At 35.9% G+C, this 19,799-nt stretch overlaps 1 protein-coding gene across 11 annotated transcripts in view; it reads left to right on the top strand.

Moving 5' to 3' along the window:
- SCHIP1 (schwannomin interacting protein 1) overlaps positions 1-19,799 on the top strand; it is a 319,470-nt gene that overhangs the window by 285,250 nt on the left and 14,421 nt on the right. For 8 of the 11 annotated variants that reach the window (XM_087933347.1, XM_087933346.1, XM_087933348.1 and 5 more), the window contains 2 exons: positions 11,096-11,214; positions 18,712-18,829. In XM_087933347.1, coding sequence (XP_087789473.1) covers positions 11,096-11,214; positions 18,712-18,829 — 237 coding nt within the window. Of the gene's footprint in view, positions 1-1,007; positions 1,524-11,095; positions 11,219-18,711; positions 18,830-19,799 lie in introns of those variants that run through there. The other 3 variants (XM_087933356.1, XM_087933352.1, XM_087933354.1) reach the window with 3 other exon arrangements.

Raw genomic sequence — 19,799 nt, forward strand, 5'->3', positions numbered from 1 at the left:
AGATACAAACTCAAGGTAAACCACACCAAACTTGATCGCAGGAAATACGACTTCAGCAACAGAGTGGTCAATGTCCGGAATACTCTACCTGACTCTGTGGTTTCTTCCCCAAACCCCAAAAACTTTAACCTTAGACTGTCTACTATTGACCTCACCCCTTTCCTAAGAGGTCTGTAGGGGGCGTGCATAAGCGCACCAACGTGCCTACCGTCCCTGTCCTATTGTTTCTTTTATTTTTCTTATATGCACCCATTTCATGTATTCATAACTATGTTTATACTTATACCTGTTATCTTATAATCGCTTGACAAAACAAAATAAAATAAATTAAAAAATAAAAAATAAAAGAGATAAATCAAACAAGATTTTTTTCTAGATAAGAACATTTCAGACAACTGGGTGTTTTTTTTTTAAAAAAAACTGGGAGATAAGTCTCAGCACTCCTGAATATAAAGCAACTACAGTACTCTGCTTCTGAGTTACTGTCCTATGCTTCTGAACATGAATAAGAGCAAGCTGATTTTCCACAGTAGACGGGACAGTTCGTTAAGCTGTTTCTGATATGTAGGTGTATTTTTAGGACAGGGATGGGCAGTGTTTTTACACACTTAAAATGGGTGAGTCACTAGTAGTACTGTGCCAAACCTCTGGGTACGACCACAGGTTTGTTGTGTATTTCTGGAGTTAAACTGGTCTAAAATTATTTTTGCATTTACTACACTATATATTTCCTGTCTCAGAAATGGCAGTAAACAATACCACTAATTTTAAGAAATGATGGTTTGAGGGGGGACGACACGATTTAAGAACCACATGCAGGTCTGAACACACAATCTGTTTTTATGATTTTTCCATTCAATTACAAATGCGTGTATCCTTTGGTTCTTCGGTTATGCCGAAGCTCCCTGTATCTTCGATTTTTATATCTTTTTAAAGTAGGAGGTTATGATTTGGGCTTTTGTTTCTCCCTCCCTCCCTCTGCTCTGGTGTAGTCCGCTCGGCCTCCATCTATTTTTATCCTGAACTACCAGGGACTGGAGGAAGACTGTTGCTTTCTATGTTCCAAGAGCAGACAAGCCAGTTGCAATTTAAAGAAAGCAGCCTTGCCTTTATTAGGCAAAAAGAAGGCTGATCTGGAGTGGATTCTAACAGTGTAGTTCAGAGGTGTACGTGACAGCAACAACTAAGACTACTTCAAGCATCGTTAACGAGGAGACCTTGTGGAGAATGTAAGCTGTCCTTCCATCAAGGTGAAAAGAAATAGATCAGGAAGTTCTTCTAATGAAGAAGACATCTGAAATTCCTAGCCTTTTTTTTTTTTAACATGCCACTTACTTAGGACAATTTGAAGAGCAAGCTGTGGAAAGGGAGTCTTGGATCCAGATATGATGCAGGAGAATGTTATTTTTGTTTTTTTAACTGTTTTGGTCTTCAAGCAGTAAGGAATGCATTTTGACCGTGATGGAATGGATGACATTGTCGCTGAAATATCCAGATTGGATATGGAGGAGAATTATAAAAAGGTAAGAGAGGGAAAAGAGCTCTTTTGTCTTGGCACAATGGTTCCATTTTTATCAGAAAAGAAACAAATGAAAGCCCTGCGCCAAAAGGCTGGGGCAAGCAAGCCATTTGTATAGCATCCTTGAAGGCTGCAAAACACAGATATTTTTCTTCACAGTGTCTCTTTATTTTGCCTTCAGTATGCCTTTTATTGTTGGGATCAATGTTTACTGAGTTCAGAATCTTGGTTAAACTTCATAATACCTAGTTGTATCCAGCCTGGATTAAGATTAGCTGTTAAGAGTAGGTTCCTGTAGATTTCAGCCTGCTAAAAAAAATTCCACAGCGCATTTGAAGATTGCTTTGATGAGTGTTTAAGACTTGCAAAAGGAATTTATCTTCTTTCCTTTACCCTCACTACTTTTAAGATAATGTAACTTTTTGAAACTGAATAAGACTGAGTTTGCTAGAGTACAAGAGATTTCTATAAACTGATATTCTGGCATGTCTTGGAAAAGAAAACATGCCAGCTGTTATATGGAACTTTAAATATAGTAATTTTCTATGCCTGATAATAACAGGCACACTTAAAAATAACTTTACTGTGTGGCTGTGGTCTTGACATCAAACCACAAATACAAGCTTATCCTCCTTATGGTTAAAGGGCAAAAGTTTAGTTTTTGTTGTTGTCAGCAATTGTTTCATGCATATCTGCTCTAAGTTTTTAAACATATTTGCTCTTTGTATATACTTTGTAGCTTGAAAAGGTGATTTCCGGGGAATTTATTTTGTTATTCTTGAAGTAACTAAAAATGGTATTTTAAAGAGTTTGTTTGGTTTGATGATAATGTGCCATTATTTTTCTACTTTTAGATACCACATAAATTTGATTGGTTTAATGGAAAACTAATTCAAAACAAACAAACAAACATACTAAATAACTCGATGAATGGCTCTTTGAAGAAGTTGACTCAATTTCCAAGTATTATATCTTTCTTAAGCCATATAAAATGGCACGAAAAGTAGATGCCAGCTTTTGTGTATTTCAGAATTGTTCATAAAGTAAACAATTAACAAAAGATAAAACTGTGCAAGTATCAAATACAATCTAAATGTTTCAGGCAATAGAACTGCAATTTAAAATCAGACTGAGCATATTATCCATCCTTAGAAAGGGTACAGCTTCGGTTGATGTACATAATTAGAATTCAGGAAGTCTGGAGGTCCTGATATATCTTATTACAACACTGGCAACACCCTACAATCCAAGAAGACTGATAATCAGAATGATATGAAATTCTTGGCCAGGTGAATTGCTGATTTCATGAACTATAAGACAATTTCATGCCTCTGGACAGAAAATTTAAATCTGCTCTTGTTCATTTATAATACAGTATTAGGAACATTTTTCCCATATAACAATCAGCATTGGTGTATTCTAATTGTGATACAGAAAGAGGTTGTTGTTAATCTCCAGACTGATACGGTTGGAGTCTAGACTTTTGAAAGATTTCCCAGTTTGTTAACTGGATTCTATATTCCTGAAGGTCTAAAAAGGCACTCTAATTGTTTGCTTTGTTCATTTGTTTTTAAATAAAGAACATGTAAATGCTATTGAATTACAGATTATGTACAATTTATTACGTGTAATTTTTTTTTAATCTAAATTCTGTGCGGTGATAATATTACAGCCATATGCTGTAAATGCTAGAGCGTTTGGAGATATGACTATACAAACATTCACAAAATGCCAAAACCATATTTGGGGGTGAGGGGGAGAGATCCCAATAAGAATCAGGTTCACATACATGTTGACATATTTCCATGGTCTGCATAATAACTGTATATAACTCAGTAGGAATATTCTCTAGTAATACGTAAGATGCATTTATTGGTAATATATGGAATAACTGCATGCTTTAAGAGCCGTGGTGAAATTATCTTCTCATCCATTATTGCTGCTGAGTGAACTATCAATAAATGAACCTGATAGCTTTTGTGGAGATCAGGCTTTCCTTAACAGCTCAGACAAAATGATAGGAATGAGTCAGCATTTCTGAAACATGGTAGAAAGCAGCAATAAAACTTAGCCAGTAAATTTGGTTTGAAGCATTATCAAGAAACATTATTGGAAATAATAGCCATAAATGTTTGGAATTTTCCTCATCTGTTAGTCATGTTTTTTTGACTTCATATTCTGTCAAATCTGTAAAAATGAGATTACCAAAACTACTGAGAGTTCAAAAAGTCAGAATAGATTGATAGAAAAACGATATAATTAGAGGACAGACTACACGGCTGGATATGGGAATTTCTGTTTACTTCCTGATTTGAGGCTGGGCCTGCCTGAAATTGTATTTTTTATAAATATGAAGCAGCTATTTATTTCTTGAAATATGATAAAATGATTAGTAATCCTGGCAGCTTCCAGGAAAACTGGGACACTTTATTTCTTGGATGTGATGGCAGGAGTTGTTCTTCATCTCTGATTCAGGAGGGAAGAACTAACACAAAAATACATTTTCGATTCTGATCATATTTTTTTAAAGATTCATTATGAAACATATTCTAATATTTCTGCCAACAAGAAACATGAGTCATGGATAGCAACAATTACAATATGCAGTATTTAATAAAATTAGCAAAACTTCTTATATATAGAAACTTTCTGGAAATTAGAAGCTACATATAAAGTATGCTGAATGTGAGAACTGAAAGAGAAAAGAAGAAATGGAACAAGTGAAGAGAGGGCTGTAAAGCACCATGAACCAGTATACAAGTCTAAAGTGCTACTGCTAACTGCTATTCTGTCTCTCTCCAATCCATAGAAATCTGTATAACTTTTTCTTTAAATGATTGTATTACAGTTTTATTTATCAAAATATAGTTATTAACTAAAGAAAGGAAATTAAAGGTGCACAAAAATTAGGATGAGAGTTACAGGTCTAGTAGAAATCTCTAGTTCCCATCAGCATGCTTTCAGATCTGTTCACTTTCTCTCGATTCTACAATATAATGTATTCATGATAAAAATACAACCAGTTTATACAAATGGGATAAATTCAGTCCCATAAATGAACTGGCTATATTTATATTATAGAGAAACATGCAAGGATGTTATTGTGTTAATGTGTAGCCTTTGAAGATGGATGTCTTAAGGCTACGTGAGTCTTCCATAGAGGCTTCCCTTGCCCTCTTAGTTGATCTGATGTGACTGAGCAGTTATTGTTTTTACAGATCTCCTAATGGAAGCTGTCGAAAGTGAATGACCATGTAGGCATTAAATAATGAATGACCTTATAGATGTATTCAGACCTGACTCATAAACAACCGGGTTGCTATGGGCAAGGCCTTGGTCCAATTAAAATGTGATTCCATGCTCAGTTGACATTTTCCCTCCTTCCTTAGCTTCCTGCCTTTCACAGCAAAGCATATTTTGCACTTCCACTCAGTAATCTGTGGCTTGTGTTTGATATGCAATTTTGATTAAAGAGATATTAAAACTTTATCTGGTTGGTTCCAGAACTTGAAATGTAATGACAACCTATATTTTGTAAATGAAAGAAAAGAAATGGACCTGTAGCAGATTATGGTAAGGCAGATAATATTGCTATTGTATCATAAGAAAGATCCCAGCTGATTAGGGTCTCTTCACCTTGAGTTCTATTGACCATGGAACATGTTAAAAACTCTTTAAATTCCATTATGATCCTCTATGTTTATAGGAAAACAGTCTTCACATATACAACTCTCTTTTCTTGGCTTCCATGTTGGCCAAGGTCTAATATTATCATGGAAAAGTCCTAAGGATCCCATGTTTCCAAATACTGAATTTGTAAATAGAGCAATTAGCCATAAATAGAGTGCATTGATGACAGTGCTTCCTCATTAGTTATTATATTGGCATATGATTAGTCCTTTATAGTAAAGGAGTCACTGACCTTTTGAAGGTTAACATCTGATCTCAAACTTCTAAGTATTAAAATATCTACATTTAAAAAAATAGATAAATGACCCATGAAACAACTTTACAATGTATAAATAATTACCAGCAGACTTGTAATTGTGATATAATAGGTGGCATTTAGATAGTTTGAAGTGATTTGGCCTGGGTTATTGAACTGTGATCTTACTGCCAAAATCCCTAGTATAATTACCAAACATCTGATAAGGACATATAACATTTGCTTTATACTGTACAGTATTGGAAAAACACAGTGGATTTCAGTACTAAAACTAACAATTGTTCAGCCAGAAATTCATATAAGTTTCTTTTTAAACTTATATGTATAATTATTTGCTAATAGCTCTTTCATCATCATCTTGTGGATATTTGTTATAGCCAAAGATTTTTCATGATGTCCTCACACTTAACTGCCTCCCGTTTTATAAAGATGTTAATGATCCTAATTTCTTCTGTGTTGTTAGATACCATTTTGAATGTGTGGTGGTGGTTCTGTTTGCATTTACTGTACATTGCTTTAATATTTAATCTGTCCCTTTATATTTTAAAAGCATTCATGCCACTTTTCATCATCAACAAATCCATGAACAGTAGTATATAAAATATGTTAGAGCAAGATAAAAATACATTAAGCAGCTTTTAAACCAACCAATAATCATTTTAAAGGAACCAGATTAATAAAAAGAAATCATCTTAATGATTTTCTGAAATGCCAAGAAAATTTATATGTTCTTGTCTGGCATTTTTAAGAAGGCAAACAAATATTTTTGAAGGACACAAACATGCTAGCAATAATTTAAATAACTAGTGTATAATAATGAGAAATTGATGTTATATTTAGATACATGTGAAACTCGAAAAATTAGAATATAGTGCTAAAGTTCATTTATTTCGGTAATGCAACTTAAAAGGTGAACCTAATATATGAGATAGACTCATTACATGTAAAGTAAGATAGTTCAAGCCCTGATGTGTCATAATGGAGATGATTATGGCTTATAGCTCATGAAAACCCCAAATTACAATCTCAGAAAATTAGAATATTGTGAAAAGGTTCAATATTCTAGGCTAATTAAGCCATAACACCTGCAAAGGATTCCTGAGTCTTTAAATGGTCTCTCCGTCTGGTTCAGTAGGAATCACAATCATGGGAAAGACTGCTGACCTGACAGTTGTGCAGAAAACCATCATTGACACCCTCCATAAGGAGGGAAAGCCTCAAAAGGTAATTGCAAAAGAAGTTGGATGTTCCCAAAGTGCTGTATCAAAGCACATTAATAGAAAGTTATGTGGAAGGGAAAAGTGTGGAAGAAAAAGGTGCACAAGCAGCAGGGATGACCGCAGCCTGGAGAGGATTCTCAGGAAAAGGCCATTCAAAAGTGTTGGGGACTTTCACAAGGAGTGGACTGAGACTGGAGTCAGTGCATCAAGAGCCATCACACACAGACAGATCCTGGACATGGGCTTCAAATGTCGTATTCCTTTTGTCAAGCTGCTCCTGAACAACAAACAACATTAGAAACGTTGTACCTGGCTAAAGAAAAACAGACCTAGTCTGTTGCTCAGTGGTCTAAAGTCCTCTTTTCTGATGAGAGCAACTTTTGCATCTCATTTGGAAACCAAGGACCCAGAGTCTGGAGGAAGAATGGAAGGCACACACTGCAAGATGCTTGAAATCCAGTGTGAAGTTTCCACAATCTGTATTGATTTGGGGAGCCATGTCATCTACTGGTGTTGGTCCACTGTACTTCATTAAGTCCAGGGTCAACTCAGTCATCTACCAGGAGATTTTGGAGCACTTCGTGCTTTCTTCCACAGATGACCTTTATGGGGATGCTGACTTCATTTTCCAGCAGGACTTGGCACCTGCCCACACTGCCAAAAGCACCAAAACCTGGTTCAATGACCGTGGGATTACTGTGCTTAATTAGCCAGCAAACTCGACTGACCTGAACCCCATGGAGAATCTATGGGGCATTGCCAAGAGAAAGATTAGAGACATGAGATCGAACAATGCAGAAGAGATGAAGGCTGCTATTGAAGCATCCTGGTCTTCCATAACATCTCAGCAGTGCCACAGGCTGATAGCTTCCATGCCACGCCGCATTGAGGCAGTAATTGCTGCAAAAGGGGCCCAAACCAAGTACTTAGTACATATGCATGCTTATACTTTTCAGAGGTCCGATATTGTTCTGTGTACAATCCTTGTTTTATTGATTGCATGTAATATTCTAATTTTCTGAGATTGTGGATTTGGGGTTTTCATGAGCTGTAAACCATAATCATCACAATTATGACAAATCATGGCTTGAACTATCTTGCTTTGCATGTAATGAGTCTATCTCATATTAGTTTCACCTTTTAAGTTGCATTACTGAAATAAATGAACTTTTGCACAATATTCTAATTTTTCAAGTTTCACCTGTATATTTTTGCTAATGCTGTAGATTCTTACAGCATGAAAATCTTCCCCTCTTCATAAATTCAGTTTACCATAAAAAACAGATGGCAGAATATTGGATGAAAAAAAAAATCTAATGAAACAGACCTCTGAGGTTTCTTTTACTTTTGTAGCAGCACTTGTGGTGAAGTGAAAATGAATACATCAGCTTATTAAATTCAGCAAATGTGCTCTTAAAACCATTGATTTTTCCCTCAAGTTGCAGTTTGTTTGCCTCTATACCTTTTGAGACAGAAAAGCTATGTGCCAGATGTATGATGTTCTCTGCAGATATTTCTTAGAAGTGACGAGGAATAGATTTCAATTAGTCATGTACTGTACTGTAGCAACATGACTAATGAGTGTTGCTAAGGGTTTGCTGCTCAGAATTGCCAAGCAAAATAGATCTTGCTGTAATGGCTTGAGATATGATGCAGAGGCGGGGTGTGCACCTCCAACTATAATAAACAAGATTAAGAATCTAAATGCTGCTGAAAGAAGGGATTCAAATTCAGCTCTCTGGCAAAGTTCACGCCCAGTTTGACAGGAGGAGGAGGAGGCTACTTTCAGTAGGGTTTTTTAAAAATAATTTTATTTAGCATCTTAATTTCTTTATACTTTGTGGCTTGCAGTGTTATAAAATAGAATCCTATGTTTAGATACCACAATTTGACCATTGCTAAACTATCATCAGGGGTTTGAAAGTGACACCATTCTGGCCACAAGACAGAAGAAAAAGCCACAAGACATAATGGCCTAAAAGCTTGCCATTTTATGACTGATGCATTTTTGCAGTCTTTCTATTCTGTCTCTGAGCTATAGCTCTAAGTATAAATCAAAGTTCCTGCACTTTTTCAGCTGTTTAGAATGGTGTGTGTTGACCATCAGCTCTCTTTTGCTTTCTGTTCAAAGGTAATTTTTATCTCTTTCTGTTCCAATAATACTTAGGTTCATTTGTTTTATGATGTCAATTAATTTGGTAATGCAATATGAGTGGTTTTGGGAGTCCTGCAGTCACAGCATTTCTCTAAAGGCTAAACAGTGAAGTACATTGGGATATATATTCTATACTAGAGAACTAATATATTACGAATGTCACAGAGAAGAGGGGCACAACGCATTATCTAAAGCAGGGGTGTCCAGCTCAAGGCCTGGGGGGCTGGATCTGGCCCATGGGGTGCTTAGATCTGGTCCAGGGGGCCAACCTGTAAACAGCAAAGAACCAGCCCATGGTGCCTCTGACAGTGAAAAGGGAGCTTGGGCGGCTGCCTGCAGGCCACTGGGGCTCTATTTTGGACTGCAATGGCCTCCTGCAACCCTCTGCAGCAAAAATGGAGCTCAGTGAGGGCTGTCCTGGCTGAAAACGGAGCCTCAGTGAGTGACATCAAGATGGCCACACCCACCTGTTCGCCCCAAGGTCAAATACAAGCCTAATGCGGCCCTCAATGAAATCAAGTTTGATCATTTGATCACCCCTGCTCCAAAGCATCTGATAAGAAATGGAAACTTATCAAACAGAAATCCAACTTAAACTAAAAAGAAATTTCCTGATAGTGTGAACAATTAATTAGTGGAATGGCTTACCTTCAAAAGTTATGGGTGCTCCAACACTGGAGGACGTTTTAAGAGATTGGACAGCCATTCATTTGGAATGGTATAGATCTGCTTGGGCACGAGTTTAGATTAGAAAACGTCCAAGGTCCCTTCCAACTCTATTATTCTATATTCTGCATTCTTCTCTGGAGTGGGATCCTGAACTGATTTATTTGTGTTTTTTTTGCTGAAAATTCCCCATAGGTACCTACAGTGCTCCTCCAAAAATGCATTTAAAACACTTGCAGAAAAACCAGCAGCAAAGAAGAAGCAGTTTAAGAGAAAAGAGAGGGAGGGAGGGATCTCTTATTTTTCAGTGGCCAGAGTAAACTCCGTTTCAACAGAGTATCTTGGGATTGTATCTCAGGGTTGAACTGTTTAGTGCTTGGGGCTCTCTGAGCTTGGCTGTTTGGTTACAGACATTCTAACTAGAGGACATCATCAGTGCTTTAAACTGAGTGTTTAAGAAGGTTTTTGTTAATTATAACTATAATGGTATAATACATATATAATCAATGGTATGTATATAATTGATTATATATATAAAATTTAGGAGTAAATTAATATATTTTTATAATGTAGCTTTTTTTAAGATTATGCATAATTGTTCCCTGTATTAAGTTACACTATTATGTCATGAAGAAATCATAGATGCTATGACATCTGTATAAATTGGGGAAGCTCTTAGTTCAGATTATTATCTCATTGAGGATTATAAGACATATGCTGAATTATTTTCTGGAGGTCTACCTTTTTAAATGTGATTTTTCCAATTTTTTCAGTGAAACAGAATAGTCAAAGCTGGTAAAGTTATTGTTGAGTACGTAAGCTTATTGTGACGGTGATGCTAGCATGTAGATTACATATGGTATTATCCATCCTCACCGAGGTCATTTTACAAAGGAATTACCAGTATCTATTGTTAAGATTCTGCCTATATGTTTTTTTAAAAATTAAAATCAGTAGTAGTTTTGTTAAATGCAGAAAAGACTTTTGATACAGTGCAAGTGAAACTTTTGAAATAAGTCTTGCCTTGTATATAACAATCAGTGGAGTTGGACATGCAATATATGCAATGGTATACAGGTAGTTCTTGACATGACCAATTGCTTAATGATACGATGGGCCCGGACACAAAAAGATGTTCAGTGAGTTACGCAAAACAGATACAAATACCATTACTATTCTGATAAACATTTTGTGACAATTAAAGAGAATAAAATCTGAACATCGCCTTTTACTGCCTTCATTATTCTAAAATAAACACTTACTTCAAGGATATTTTTTTTTACTCTTTCCTAACTTTTTTTCTGTTTGAAAAATTTGGGGGCTGAAGAACCAAAAAGGAAATGGGATCTGTTTTTTCCCTTTTTTTTTCTGGCCCTTTGCATCTGTAGCTATAGAACACTTAGACATACTTTTACATTTATTCAGTATTTGCTAAATACAGTGGGAGTAAGTACACTCTGTGTCTGCAACAGCTCTGTGTCTCTCATTTTAAATTATAAGTTATGGCTTTTGATGTCTATACAACTTTAAAAATGTTTACAAGGAATGTGGTTTGTTATCAATAGCTTGATTACATTTTTCCCCCTTAGGCGCAAAAAAATGAAAGAGAATCTATCAGGCAAAAACTGGCACTTGGAAGTTTCTTTGATGATGGCCCAGGAATTTATACAAGTTGTAGTAAAAGTGGCAAGCCAAGCCTTTCTTCTCGGTGAGTACTTGGCATATTTCCCATTTTAACATCTTTCAGCAGATAAGAATTTAAAACAGTAGTCGCCAACCGGTGGTCCACAGCACACTGGTGGTCTGTGAGAAAATTTTGAAGGTCCACAAAGAAATGTCACTCCCAGAGCACTCCCCAAAGGAATTAATCCAGGCTGTGCAGGAACACATGGCTGTGCCACCCACATGGCCCATGGGAACACAAGACTTGCGTCGGAACAACACAAGGAAGTGAAGGGATGGGGGAGGAACTTGCCTGGCCACTGGGCAGCTTTTTCAGCTTCTTTCTTCTGCTTTTGGTTGCATGCAATGAAAGCAGCAAAAGTCTTTCTCTCCCCCAAATCCACCAGAAACGAGTCTTTGGGACCCTGCAAGGCATCCTGCTCCAAGAGGCTGTGCCAGCAAAGACTCATTTCTGGCGGAGTTTGGGGAGAGAAAAAGAAAGACTTCTGCTGCTTCTGCTGCTCTCCTTGCATGAAGCCAAAAGTCTCTCTCTCTTTCTCTTTCCCTGAAAATGGAGCTGGAAATAGTATCCTGCAATCCCAAATAAAGAATAATCGATCGGTAGGAAAATGGGGTGGGGAATTTTCCTACAGACTTTTTGGGGGATTTTTCCAGGGTCTTTGCAGACAGACACCCTGGGAAAATCACCCCAAAAGTCTGCAGGAAAATCCCCTACCCCATTTTCCTACCGATCGCAGAGTACCGTCTCTCTCTCTCTCTCTCCCCCACCCCCCGGAGAATGGAACTGAAAAGCAGGTTAGGAATCTGGTTGCCTTGGGGGGGGGGGTATGAGAATGTGAGGGACCTCTGTGTGTGTGTGTGTGTGTGTGTGTGTGTGTGTGTGAGAGAGAGAGAGAGAGAGAGAGAGAGAGAGAGAGAGAGCACATCACCACTAGCCTTCCAAGGTTAGATCGGATCTCTCTCTCTCCTCCCACCAACGTCAGCAAGCCACCATCACTCAAAATTCATACTAGTGGTCCGCAGGATTTTAAAATTTGAGTTTGGTGGTCCCTGAGGTCCAAAAGGTTGACAACTCCTGTTTTAAAGCATACCATAAAGCTTCAGCTTGTGCTTTGAGAAATTCATAATGTTGGCTTTGAAAAGAGATCTGTCTCAGGTATCTGAGCTCCATTTTGTGATCAGTTCAACTTCTTTCATTTCTAGTGGCATTTGTGGAACTGTGCAAATGTCATCTACGTTTTCATTTTGATAAATGTTTCCAGACATTGGGTCTGACGTTCTTTAATATGTGTTGGAAAATATATGCCTTTCTATTCTTTCCCAGAAGCCATTTTGAGGTTGAGAGACGAGATATAAATATTTTAAAAATAATGCCTGTAGCATAATTTATTAATCATGCAATATTTAAAGCTCTAAAACATTTAAGTCCTGATACAAATTGAACTCCCAATGTAGGTCACAAAGCTTTTGACATTGTATTGTTATGTATTTGCTTTGCTGTGTTGTCAGTGATATTTGGGTTGTGACATAATAATGTACGACGTGAAGAATTTACAGAGGTTTTCTACTGTGGTAAATTTAATTCAACCTAATCCCATAAATAGCAATCTGGAATCTTGATATCATTGTTTGGATTTTCTTTCTGTTACCACAAAATGTTGCAAGGAATCTTCCCCAGACACTGCTATCCAAGAACTGTGCTTTCATCATCTGAATCTAAGTGGGTTGCATCTGCTTGATTCAAGGGATCAGTCAAGACAAGATGCCTTTGACTTTCACAACTGCATGAATAATGTGTTCTCTCATACAGTAACATCTGAATGCAATAAACATAGCATTGGCTACCTCTGTGTGGCCATAAACTCTTTCTTTAGATTGAATGACTTAAAGGTTCTTACTATTCCAGGAAAACTGGAATATTTTTAGAATTGAAACTAGATTTCCCCAAGTTTCGGGGATTCTTCTAGAGTACGAAACCAACAAGCAATTAAATGATTACATTTTGTTTTAGAATTTTCTGTTACTAAATGTTTACTCTTTATATTTGGTAGCTTAATATAATTAGCAACAGTGGAAAGCATTCTAGATTGCAATTTTATTCATGCAATTGTGCCACAATGTGCATGTGTTATCTATTTTTTTCCCTCTTTTAAAATAGATTATTAAAAATAGCTTGGAAAACTATTTTATGACTATTCTTTTGCTGCTGTCTTTCGTCGTCTGCTGACTTTTAGGCTGTTGTTGATTTGTGTGTTAGTGGTTTTTTTCATGACATAGAGGTTTTAAAGCATATGAAAAACAAATATTTTAATAAATAAATTATAAATGAAAGGATGTTAAATGCTCAGGCACAATTATTTGGGAGGGACATGGCTCCTTACCTCCAAAATAAGTTCAGGTAGTAAGACTGTTGGATAATATAAAACAGAATCCCAGTTCTGCTTTATGCTATTACAAGACTTGTATGTTATGGTATGACATTGCTAGACAAGATATTCTTTGATATCATGATATTCTATGATTTCATGTTGTTCTCAATCATTTCTCCCCTTCTGTGCTTGAATTCCTAGCCATTATTGTTCATTCAAATTGACACTCACATTTTTGCCCAGAAAGATTGTGATAACATACACCAGGTCAATTTCTTCATTCAGGATCACATTCTGGATCTCATAGATCTTTCAAGTCACCCTAGAAATCAATATTTTCTGATCCAGTGAATTTTTCCTGACAGTTCAGTAATCTGTTAGCTAAATGGTGAACCAAAAGAACAGCAACCAAAACTATACATCACATTGGTAGTATAATGGAACAATTAATTGAAATGTGAAAGTTAGATTTCATTATGTCCCCAAGTAAGTTTTAAACGGGGACTAGAAAAATACATGGAGAATAGATCGGCAAATGCTATTTCTCTGTGTTTCTCCAGAAACACAGCTTCAGAGGGGGAAACTTCATTTCATCATTGTGAGTTTCCTGATAATGACTGTGTTACACAGAATGTAAAACTACATGGGCTTTTGAACTGACCCAAATGGTGGACTTATTCAGAAATAAACTTTATGAATTTATTCCCAGGTGACTAGAACTACAGATAAATCCTTAAATTGCCTTAATTCATACTTGAAATTAAGAATGTGCTTACACATTTGTTAAGGATATTATGCCTTATGCAAAAAAAAAATGTACCAATAAGCCTATGGTATTTCCCTTTGCAAGCAATGCTAGAACAAAGAAACAAATAGTCCCTGGGTATCTGTAATTTATGCCTTAAGGTTTAAAATTTAAATCTAATATCCATTGAAAACCTTGTTCAGCAGAAAAGGGCATAGCATAAAAATATGCATATAATTATTCATTATATATTACGTATTAATAATGCATCCAAAGAAGCATTAAAGTAAATGGAAAGTAATATTTTACTGTCCTTTTGCACGAAGAGTAATACAAAATTAAATCTTAAAGTGAGGGGGGAGCTATCAAGGAATAATATAAATCAAAGCATATGCTTATTATGTCTTTGCTTGATGATTACTTTCATTGTCTACCATATTTCAAGTTCTTAATGAAAGAACAAATTTGGAATAATTTTCCTATAAATTATGATTCCTATATGAATATTACATATATGCCTGGAAAAAGCATGCCTTTCTATGCAACCTACTATGTATCTGTGGCTATTAATTATACTTAATTGTTTTATGGCTTGACATCACACAATTCAGGAATTTATGGTGAGAAGGCTGAATAGAAGTCCAGATATCCATAATAAGAGTATCAGCCTCATTAAAAAAAACACTTTTGTGGAGCAATTGTTTTGTAGTAGGACAGCAATGTAGTATTGAAATATGTCTTTTAAAAATATTGCTTTATTTCTGCCTCACATGCAAGTTAATAATGTTTTAGCAGATGTCTCTCTATAAACACAAATAGATGTCTGATCGTTGAATTTTAAAAGTACATCCTTTAATATGGATCCACCACAACATAAATCAGTGCTGCAAATTGCAGAAAGTGCTACAGGCCATCTTGTGGTTGATCTCAGAATTGGTAAAGATAGCAGGAATGATGGTTGAAGCATTTATTTATGTATCTAAATAAGAAGTGATTATATTTTTATTATTGCTGCAGGTAAATTGTTTAAATCACCATTGTAATTTCTCCCTCCCTTTTATTAAAATTAGGACAATATTTAACATTCCAGATTTAGCTTATCTATGGCCTGGTAGTGCATGCTCATCTAGTAAATTATTTCATTTTTCTAAGAGGTGCTTAAGGTATCTTCATAACAGGCATGAGTTTGCCATGCTATTTCCCTTCCTCCCCTGCTTTTTTTAAGTTCAATAATTGTAAGTCTAACTACAAGCAATTTATTTTGCATAGATCCCTTCTACTTAAGATATAGGAATAGATAAAAAGAACAGGGAACATGGGTACTCAAAATCACTGTATTAAGGTGACATTACCTTAATTTAGTGTTTGCTAACTTTTTCTCTCTAAATATGTTGAACTTAAATTTCAGTGCTGGCTATAATGCTGCAAGTTGAAATCCAACACCTTTAAAAGGAAATGTGCTTTACAGTCAAAGGGAAATTAAAATCAGTTTTAAAATTAACCTGTAAGCATGCTTAAAAGGCTTATCTCTTGATATTAGAATTATACCACTCAGACAATTACACATGGCATATCAGTTTTTCCCAGTTTATAAAATAGATTATAATAATTATATTATTATTGTAGATTACTGATGAATAAACATTTAAAATGAAGCCAAACAGATTTCTGTCTGCTGACTCAAGACTCCTAGAATTGGTTTGGACTGGGATGGGACAGCTTGAGGGAATAAGCTAAACTGTGTGGTTGAAAAACATCTAAGAAAACAATAGCAAACCACATGACTGGATCTGTACAGTCTCCAAGAACTGAGATCCACTAGAGGGTGTCTCTTTTTAACCTTTTATGGCCCATAGCAAAGGTACTACTAAATCACTATACTTCTTTCCTTCTCCTTATTTTAAGGTGCCTTACAATTTGCTCCTCAGTAGGGCTTATCAGCAGAAGATCCATCCCTGTGATAGCTTTCTTTGCACCATTAACTCTTCAAAAGAGTCTATGAGTTGCTGTAATGATGGAAACATTTGTTGCTTAGACAAATGCCTGCAACCTAAATTGAATATGTTGTGGGTTTTGGTATATTTTAAGTTTGGCGCACAAAGAAGGAGAGTCAGAGCCTGTCGGAAAGGTTAACAGGCTTTATTGGCCACAATGTAACCCAGTCGGGCATACCGCCGCTAATTCGGCAGCCGTCCGACAGGCGACAGCTGAGCCTGTTTGACAGCTCCCTTTTATAGCGAGCTGTCAAGAGGGCTCAGCCAATCAGCGATGGTTCTGGTTCGCACTTAAGCAGCGGACCAGAGTGAAGACAGTTGTTGGATATAACAGTATATATTTTTTATTTTACTTCAACTGCAGTATACACAGAATTTCCATTGCTTATCTCCAAGTACAGTTACCTATCTTAATTTGATTATATGATAGCATTTGATTATATTAAGTTGTTATTAACACAATATATATTTTAATTTCAAAATCACATGAATTAATCATTGTTTAAAATGAATATATAAACTAATTTCCAAAGCTTTTTCTGAAGAAAAAGACAAATATTTCATTGGGATTGTAGTATTTTCATATCTCCCTTGAAACCAAACAGATTAGTCTTCTCATTGTTTGAAATCCCACATTATTTTATATTGCAGCTATGTCTCTGGCATAAACATTTGTGCAATATATTTTCTTCTTATTTTTATGTCTTAAGCATTTTAGACAGCATTCTTCCCTTTTGATAAACAGACATACTTAATCCTGTAAACATTAGTGAACCCTGAAGGCCAGATGTGAACTTTGGAAGCATGGATTTAGCCTCTGCAGAAAATTCATTGCTACAGAATTTTATTTTGTAATGCGACATGAAAAAATAGTAACATATGGGAAGCTACTCAGAATTATTTTAATCACTGTCTTGCTCACTTCTTTTTCCTAATTTTTGGAGTATGGATTATTTTGCCTACCTTTTGATGTGCGGACTTGAGGATAAAATTTACAGTTCAAACATTGGCTGTCATATAGCCACCTCTATCTAAGATGTTATATTTTACAGAGCATAGTGACATTTATTCTGACTTGTTTTCCTGCATTTCAATTGCTGAATTCACTGTATTGTAACTACAGATAGTTCTCGACTTACTGTCAACTCATAAAACATTTTGTATACATGTTTTATAGTTGTCAACAGAAAGAAGACGGGGGGTTTCAAAGAGCAGGCAGCAGTGTGGAATCGAAAGTACATTCTATTCATATTTTCTTCAGAGACTGATTAGATGCCTGAAGCTTCTGCCATGCAAAAATCTAATTGGAGAGCATGATTGATGACTCTTGGCGATGGACATGTTTCATTGGATAATACACCGAGAGGGGTGGGGGGGAAAGCAGGATCAAGGGTGACAGTGAATTATGTATCTCAGAGTCAGCTATGCCCAGGCAAATGCCGGTATGTTAACTTCTAATAAATCCTTTGTAGTTTTGGGAGTGTGGCTCGAGGCTCATGATTTAATTGGAGTAACTGCCGGAATCCTGACACTTACAACAGTTCATTTAATTACCATTCCAAGTAACAATAGCACTAAAAAAAAGTGACTTATGACCTTTTCTCACACTTACGATGGTAGCAGTATTCCCATGGTCATGTGATCAAAATTTAGAATGCTTGCAAATGTTATTCCTAAACAACTGCAGTGATTCACTTAACAACAAAGCACGGTCATAAATTGGGCAAAACTCACTTAACAAATGTCTGACTTAGCAACATAAATTTTGGGCTCAGTTGTGGTCATAAGTCGAGGACTACCTATGCTGATTCAGCTAGGTATCAGGAAAGGGTATAATATCTACAACTAAAATTATTATTCTATAGATTTCAAATCAGTCTTAATGAGTAATGAGATTTGTTAATTGAATTTTGTATTATGATGAGTAGATTTAGTTAGACATATATTCATTTTTATAGTTTTTATATTTTTACTTACCCTTATCATTTTTCATTTTTATTTATAGATAGATATAGATATTAATTTTTTAACTTTTATAATTAGTAACTGTATTTTTCCTTCCTATACAGGCCTATGACTGTAATAAAGAATTTTTATTTAATAACCATGGATAACAGATATCAAGAAAAATATAATATCTAGAACTAAAAGTCTTCTGTTATAGATTTGTTTATTAATAATTGTTTATTAATAATTTTTCCAATCTAATATTTTTAGCCATTTCATTTAAGTTAATCAGTCTCCAATTGAATTTTATTTAAATGTATGAACAGTAAAGTATGCAGCTTTTGAGTGTAAACATTTAAGATTAGAAATAATCCTGTTTAACTCCACTTTTAATCCACTTTACACTGATTAAGTTCATTTAGTATCCCTGCAGAAAATGACAGCTATCGCTCTTCTTTCTTTTCAAGGTTACAGAGTGGGATGAATTTACAAATTTGTTTTGTCAATGACAGTGGAAGTGACAAAGATAGTGATGCTGATGACAGCAAGACAGAAACTAGTCTAGATACACCTTTGTCTCCTATGGTGAGTGTTGATCTGATAAGCACATGTAGATCCTTCAGAAATGTTGGGAAGGGTAAACCACCTTCTTCCATCATTGTTTCAATATACTTTTAATACAATACGTTTATTGGCAAACTAAAGACTGACTTTTTAAAGGCCTTTGTATGTATGTAGTTTGAGCATGTAATAATGTTGCTTGACTTTAATGTCCTTTAAGAAGTGTGAGCTTCAACTCCCACAGCTGCTTGCTGGAGAATTCTGGGTGTTAAAAGTCTACATATTTTAAAACTTGCTGAGATTGAAAAATACCAGCATAATCCAGTCCTAAAATGTTTTGAAACAGTAATGGGCAACAGAGAGGCCTTATACAGCTTTCTAAGCCAGGGCTCTCCAACCTGTGGTCGTGGCCCACTAGTAAGAGGTCTGCAACTGGCTGTGGAAATGGCTGCAAGGTGTGCACACATATCCTCAGTTGCACGAGCAGCAGGCAAGTGCATGCACGTGAACTCCAGTTGGGTGAGCAGTCAGCACTCATGCATGCTGCTTACTCAAATGGAGTTGCGCACACACTTGCCAACCACTTCCACGAACCATTTCCTCTCCCCCCCCGCCCAGCCAATTCACAAAGCCGGAAACATTGGGGAACTAACTCTGCTCTAAGCTCTCTACTTCTAGAATAGAGATGCACAATATGCTGGTTAAATTTGATAGTGATATTTAAATATGTTTTAAATAATATTCAGTATTTTTCCTTTATGATTAAATTTCTCAATAAAACATGGGGCTTCCATTTTGGATGTGACTTCCATGTACTTTTTGTCCCTGTTGATTTCTCTAATATGGCCCTACCCACTGCAATCCATCACGAGATAAAGGATGGTGCAAATGCTATGGAAGCATATATTCATTTATGTATGTGCTGCCTGATTCCCAGCAACTATGGGCAGCTTACAGATTGTTAAACTTTATAACACTTTAAAACAACAAGACA

Source organism: Pseudonaja textilis, chromosome 4 (genome assembly GCF_049901715.1).
Source record: "Pseudonaja textilis isolate UNSWEBS1 chromosome 4, rPseTex1.2, whole genome shotgun sequence".
NCBI classification, from domain to species: domain Eukaryota; kingdom Metazoa; phylum Chordata; class Lepidosauria; order Squamata; family Elapidae; genus Pseudonaja; species Pseudonaja textilis.